General features: G+C 44.5%; 1 protein-coding gene across 1 annotated transcript; it reads right to left on the bottom strand.

Moving 5' to 3' along the window:
- Positions 1-352: 352 nt before the first annotated feature.
- On the bottom strand, positions 353-3,026 carry LOC132622965 (zinc finger protein CONSTANS-LIKE 2). Its single transcript, XM_060337658.1, has 3 exons — positions 2,612-3,026; positions 1,793-2,334; positions 353-889 (listed from the first exon to the last, which is right to left on the bottom strand). The coding sequence occupies exons 1-3, from the start codon at positions 2,931-2,933 to the stop codon at positions 530-532; spliced, it is 1,224 nt and encodes a 407-aa protein (XP_060193641.1). The 5' UTR covers positions 2,934-3,026; the 3' UTR covers positions 353-529.
- Between the last annotated feature and the right edge of the window lie 4,342 nt (positions 3,027-7,368).

Raw genomic sequence — 7,368 nt, 5'->3', positions numbered from 1 at the left:
AGTTCTTTTAAAGTTAACTGCAGTCAATTCTTCTTTTCTTTTTTTTTTCTTTTCCCCTTTAGGCATCCGGTATCTGCATTTATGCCGGGTAGGTCCACTAAGGAGGTTACATTTCGTACCAAAAGGTTTTCAAATGCAGGTTTCTCATACATTCCACCACACTCCTTGAAGGTTTTTAGATGCAGATTTCTCATCCATTCCACCACACTCTTTACACTCTTTGATACTGCAGTTAATTCTCTACTTCTTGCAGAACTAGTACTTTCTGTCTTGTTGGGTCAATCCCTTTACACTGGAGGGGCTTTTTCTTTACTTCCTCAAAAAAGTTGTACGTATTGACTGCAACACGGTCTACAAGGAAGAACTCTTTTTACATATACAACAATGAAGAGAATTTAACAAATCTCTGTGGAAAACTACTGTATTACATTTCTCATTATTCAATAGCTAGTTAGATCGATAATGATGTAAGAGATACAATATTAATACTAGGTTTAGGGACTTGTAGTTGATCTTCTTTTTGTCGCCTTCAGAATGAAGGCACAATCCCATAACTGCTATCTGCCATTAATTGTGCGGAGAACATCTGGTCTACTTCAGCCTCTACGTCCGTTCTTTTCGCGAATCGGCCTTTGATTCTTGGCCTTGTTTCTGCGTAGGCTTTTCTTGAAGCATACCTTATGGTTTTCTCAAATTTACGGTTCTTCTTCTTCTCTCTGTACCTTAGGACTCTGGCTTCTCTATCCATTGGAGTAAGCTGGGGAGGTATCTGAATTGAAGGGCCAGAGAACAGATCAATGGTCCCTTTTGGTGGTCGTGGGTGGGAGTTTGAAGTTTCACTTAGTGCAGATTCTGGGACAACACTGACATCCATCGACGAAATGGAAACCTGATGATACATCCAGATAAAGAAATGTCATCTTTCCGATTCACATATCACTTAAAAGATAAGTATAGTTAACCGTCCATAAAAAGTAAAATTAGTAATCTGAAAATACGGCAGGTTAGGGACATGTTAAAATACATTAAAGTGTATTTTTTTTAATAATGTTAAGTATATATAAGTTAGCTCCATAAAGTTTTCCTTGGTCCATTCAAGAAAACAGACTAGCAAGACTACAAGATTTATCCTGATATTCGGCACATATAACAACAGCAACATCTGTGTAGGATGTCGCTGATTAACAACATAAACCTAGTAACCTCGTATTAAAAACAAAAGTGTCCAAAGAAAGCCAATGGAAAAGCGGAAAAGGTAAAGATTCTTTAAAGTATCCACCCTTGAGGAATTTTTTTATCAAAGGAATCTTGAGAACACAGTTTTTTTTGGTAGTTAATATGAGAACGCAGGGTTAAAAAGCTAAACAGTAACATCAAATATTATACTAGTGAATTACTATGTATGACTTGAATGTAAAGGAAGATTGCTAAGAATTACTAATTACATATTATTTCAGTGACAGGGAGAGTGAAGAAGAATCTAAACATCTTTGCTGATTTGGGAAAGAAGCTTTTAAAAATAGCAGGGAATCTTCCGGAAAGGTTTATACTACAAAGGTTCGGGCCAGTTTAGGTATGTAAAAACAACATAATAGCAAATGGACAGCTAAAATGACAAATCCTCTGTTGAAAAAGCACGACTGGCTGGAAAAATTAATTCAGAAGCAAAAAAGGAAAATGTTTTAAAACAAATTGAGTTTGAAAATTTTGTAGTATCTTCGTAAGAGAACTCATGAATTGAAAGTGCATATTGCCTGAATTGAGATATATGGATAAAGTGAAGAAAACTTACACTGTGGCTCATAGTAGCAGGGTATCCATATCCAGTGTTAGAATTGCCATACTCCATTCCCAGCTGAAAATTCAGATGGTGACTTTGTTGTCGTTGCTGTTGGTGGTAAAGCATTAAAGATTTTCCTTGTCCATTCTGAACTGGCACCACGCTATCTCCACCATAGCTCTTTTGAGGAAGAGAGTAATGTTGTTGCTGCTGATTAACACTGTACTGATCGTTAAACTGACTATCCCCTCCGTACTCCGCAAGATCCAAGTAGTCATCCACTACTTCCCCACCAAACAACATCCCATAGTTGTTATTTTGATTGTTGTGGTTGTTATTGTTAACGTTGTTCTTATTATTGTTGTTTTTAACAGGAGGATTCAACAACAACCATGAAGCAGCTTCGTCTTCATCTTCGTCATCTATGGTCGTATCATCTGCATCTTGAGTCAAACTCAAGAACCCATCATCCTCCGTTCCTTCCCCTGTGGGTCCACCAATCATCATAGAACCACTGCCAACGGTGTCAACAGCTGGAGGTCCAAAAAGGGTTCCTGAAAATTGGAACAGAGACGGATTCAGAATTTAAGTTTAATGAGTTCAATTCTTAAGGTTCTTGCTACTTAACACGTTACATTTTTTAAATTATGGTTCAGAAGTCATATTTATATAATTTAGGCAGAATACCTAAAGATCTACCTAAACTTGCCGTATTTCATTCAGATTCCCCTCAACTATCAATAGTCTTTTACTCTTGAACTTGGCTATTTGATAGCCCTTAGGGTGATCTGAATAATTTATGTTGTGTAAGAAAAAAGAAATGGCGGCTACCTGGAATGGGCATAATTGGGACACGGTGGTGACGGCGCGCCAAGGGGTTGGCAGAATGGATGTCAGCGTCGCAGGAGGCACATAGTGAGGCTGCATCCGCCTTGCAAAGAAAGGCTGCAGGGGCACGCTCACAGGCCTCGCAAACCCAGACACGCTCGTGACGAGAAGCCACGAGACTTGCTGCATGTATGCGGGCATCACAGCCCGCACACAAATAGGCGGAATCCGCCCGGCAGTAAACGGTACATGCAGCGGAACCGCAAGAGTCGCACACCCTTGCCCAGTTATTGCTGTTGCCATCAAAATTCTCCTTTTTCAACATTGAACTAATTTTGGTTTCTCTTTTTTTTTTTTTTTTTTTTCTCTCTTCTTGTTGCTCTCTATTTTCTGTTGTAGTTTGAGTACTGAAGTTGAGCAGGCTATGCTGTAGACTTATGTGAAGCGGGGGGAAGGAGGGAAAATAACAGTAGGCAACTACCAAGTGGGAAGAGAATCCACGCGTGACACGTGGAGTGAAGTTAATGGGTGGAAAGTTGTTTCATTATCTTGTGGTGGCTGATGATTCTGGGTGGGCCAGATAGTGGGGTCAGGCAACACGGAGGTAGAAACAAAAGTGGGTTCAGGGGGCCTTTTGGCTTTTGGAATCAATTGAGGTGGGAGAGCTTTTTCCAAGAGACTGCCTTTTAGGGGGAGTCTATGCTGACACACTTTCCCTTGTTTATCAGGTGTTGCTGTATGCTGTGTACGCCTACAGCCATACAGTCTGAAATTTGCAACATGTAATTGTTCATAGTAACGCCAAGTTGGGAATTTGGAAAGAAAGAAAAATACTACCTATAACTACTTGAGATTTGATAGACCTGTAAAAGTTTAATTATATTATTGGTGTATATAAGTTATATGCGGAGAACTTCAGTTTTCCAAATCGATATCCGTTGAAAATTGGATCTATTTGCTATTTTCGTAACGATGAATACAAGCTTATACCTTGTTTTATTCTTTCATGCCCTCGTGTGAGATTTAGATGTAAAAACGAAGAGTAATGATCCATCGGTGTAAACAATCCTAGTCAACGAGGAAAAAAAAAAATACTCGAGCAATCATTAACTAAGGGAAGCAGTAAAATTTTGGGAAATTCTCTTTGATTTGGATTTTAATTGAGACTTTGCCCAGAACGTGTTGTATAGTTTCATTGCTTTTAGCTGGCGAGATGGAGCCACTAGCAATATTTAATTTGCAAGACAAATCTATTGGATTTTCTATATTGGGAACCTTACGAGACAGTAAATAAATGTCCAACTAATACTTAAAGCGGTATATCAAATATGGAATGAGACATCCATTCCGAAAAGTTTGAAACTGAAAGCTGGATTCTTAGATTTTATTTTTGGGAAAAGGGTCAAATATATTCCTCCACTTTAATTTATTAGTCAAATTTGTTTTCCGTTAGCTAAAATAATCAAATATATCCCTCCGTTAAGTGTACACATTGTTTACCCCGGATTCGGATAATCAATTAAATTTGTAAATGGGTATAGGATATGCGCTTTGTTCTTGATGTGTGTTAGGCGGAGAAAACAAATATTTGGGAGTTCCTTAGTGAAACGGCTAATGAGGATAGTTGGCTAGTAATACGAATGTTTGTGAACAATGCATGATACTCGATGGATGAAATGCAATAATAATAATAACGGGTGGCCTTGGCCGAATCAAATAATGAGAGAGATTGTATATATAAATTCTTCTACTACAAGTGTTCTTGGAAAATAAAAGGAGCCAACCCCCTTAAAGGAGGAGGATATGCCATATTTATAGTGTCACCTCCATGAGTCCTCATACAATGGGAACTAGTAAAATAATAGCAACTAGGATAGCTCTGCACGGATTTGGTGGGATTGGACTGACGGCGCCGCCTGACACACGCAAGGTAGGTAGTTGACTATGGCAGGACGCTACTAGCGCGTGGCCCACATACACCGGTCACACGGACCAACGGCTACTCGGACTAACGGCCACGAATGCTCGGGTCATCGGGATTGGATGTTCTAACGATGTCGAAGGCAGGCCTGTCGGTGCTCATGCCCAGCTCCGGTCCAAGCATTACCCCGGTCAAGGGCGAACGGTACCGCCACCACATTATCATTCCTTCCTCCGGCTTCGTTCCTCCGGTTTGTCTCGTATCCGATTTTTACCGTATACAGATAGCCCCCACACTCCCCGGATCTCCGATCTATCGGAGTAACGGGGAGTGGATAAGTTCCTAAACCGGTGGCTCTGTCATCCCGACATTGTCTTCACATTTTGGCGGGAACGATCGTGTAACGCATGCCCTTTTATCGGCCACGTGTCTCAACCCTGGTGGCCCATTTCTGTCAACCGCCTTTTTCACGTCGTTTCGAGTCGCTTCGCATTAATGATGGGGCACGTGGCGCCGTCTGATTGGTCGTCCTCGGTAACCGTTTCTCTCCCATGCCTATATAAGGCCTTTTACCCCTTCATTTTACCATTTTCACGCTCTGCATCCTTTTCAAACATACTTCAATTCTGCGTTTTTTCCACTTGCACCACACACAATCGATTTCTCATCTGATCTGCAGCTTGTTCATTGATTCACTCAGCGTGCAAAAGAACCAAATCTGCTTCCCCTTCTTTTAGTCGCTACCAGTCTCCTCATCTTTCTAAAAATCCCTTTCTTGGGCCATCCTTCTTTCCTGTTATAACGATGTCTGAATCCACTTCTCATGATGCTCCACCGGTATCGTCCCCGGGGGCCAAGCCTGCGACTCCGGTTAAATTCGAGCCCACAGCCTCGGATATCATACCGGCTAAATTCAATTTTAATAAAAACCTCGAGATCTAGAAGCCCTCCTCCGTTTCAGACAGGGGATATGACGTGAGGCGGTATCCCTCGTCTATCACCGAGGAGAGGCTCGACATAGTGCGGGCCGATTGCGGGTGGGACACCCGTCCGGTTCGGGTTTTTGCCCCCGGACCAGATGAATCTGTTACCGACCATCGTGAAGGGTTCCTGTATGTTTATACATACTCCTTCACTCTCAAACTCGATCCCCCGGTGGACCCGGTCATTCTCGACATGTCTCGGGTTTACGGCGTTACACTGGCTCAGATCGGCCCAAACGTTTGGAGGGTTGTAGCGTGTCTCCGGATGTTGGCCAACAACGCCGGGAAAGAGTTCACATTGGCCCATCTGATACGCCTTTACTCCCCGAGGCTGTTCCGGGGTGGCGTAATGAAACTGGCCAAGCGGAGCCGGAATCAATTCTTCTCGAAAATGGATGAAGATAGAGACCGGGGATGGTTGGAGCGATACGTCCGGGTGAAGACCGAGGAAATAATTCCAGCCGAGCACATGCCTTTTCCGGTGAAGTGGAATAACAAGCGTAAGCCCGAAGTCTCGAACAATTTGCACCGGTATTGCTTCGTCAAAATTTTGATTCTGCTTTCTCACCATTTCTTTCTTACTTTTGCCAGTCAATGGGTACGTTCCTCCGGTCATCCGAAACCTGAACGATTGGGCCACCGTACTCCTCGCCCAGCATCCCTACGACGACCGGACACGGGGAAGCGGTTGCCGTTGAAGACGATAAAGGGGTCGCCCCGGTTCCAGAGAGCGAAGCCCCCACAGGCGCTCGTCCGTCTCCCGAGCACGAGTCTGCTACAATTGTGGAGCCCTCGGCCTTTGCCAAAAATATTGAGGCTGCTCCAAGTTCATCTACCCCGGCTCTGCGGGTGGATGATTTTGGTGATATGTTCTCGAGCACCCCCCCTCCTACCGGAGAATCAGCGGGCTTTGGTCATCTTCCTATTCCTCGGGCCACAAGGCCGGCTAACCGGACCTCTGATTCAGGGGCCAGGGACAGCTTGGTAAATATTTTCCCAGCCCCGAGCGTGGAGCCAAGGAGAACCAGATCGGCCGTAGTCACCGTACCCGAGGACTGCAGCTTTCTGTCGCGCCCGGTGGGCGTAGCGAGCTATTTGCGGCCCCTTATCTCTGACTCGGACAAGCGCAAAATGACCGGGCTCACTTGGCAGTGCCTCATCAACGAGGGTATGCATGCAAGCAACCGGGTAAGCTCTTCTGTCATCCTTGTACAATTTATCTGTGGATTTTATCCTTACTTCGCCTAAGCCTTCTGACTTGTTTTACCTGTAGAGTGTGGTGCTTGTTAATGAAGCTTTCATCCGTGCCCAACATGAGATAGATGATCTTCGAGGCCACTTGGATGCCTAAGGCCGAGAAACGGAGAAATACCGGCATCTCCTTCAGGAGAAGGAGGAAGAGTTGGACCGGGCGGCCGTGCTGGCCAACCTCCGTCCTGAGCTCGATGCGGCTAAGGACGAAAACCGTCGTTTGAAGAGTGAACTGGCCGCCATGACCGACTATAACCAGAGCCTTGAGGCCGAGAAGATCGACCTTAGCCGGGATAAAACCCAGTTTTCTTCGAGGCTAGATGAGCTGGAGACCACGGTTTCTCGACTCCGGGGGGAGCTGGACTCAGTGAATACCGATGCAACAACCCTGGCCGAGAGGAACCGTCAGCTCGAGTCCGAGGCTGCTTTGTCCGACAGGCGCAGGAGGGTGTTCAAAGAGAAAGTCGATGAGCGATCTCGGATATGCCAAGGCCTAAGAACCAAGCTCGAGGGGGCGGCTTTTGCCAATGACGCCCTTAAGGCCGAACTGGATGCGGCCACTGGTAGGATAAGTGTCCTTGAGGGGGACCGGGATGATCTGGAAA

This window comes from Lycium barbarum, chromosome 12, assembly GCF_019175385.1.
Source record: "Lycium barbarum isolate Lr01 chromosome 12, ASM1917538v2, whole genome shotgun sequence".
In the NCBI taxonomy this organism is placed as follows: Eukaryota; Viridiplantae; Streptophyta; class Magnoliopsida; order Solanales; family Solanaceae; genus Lycium; species Lycium barbarum.
The sequence above is the reverse complement of the archived record's forward strand: the minus strand, read 5'-3'. Positions and strand labels throughout refer to the sequence as shown.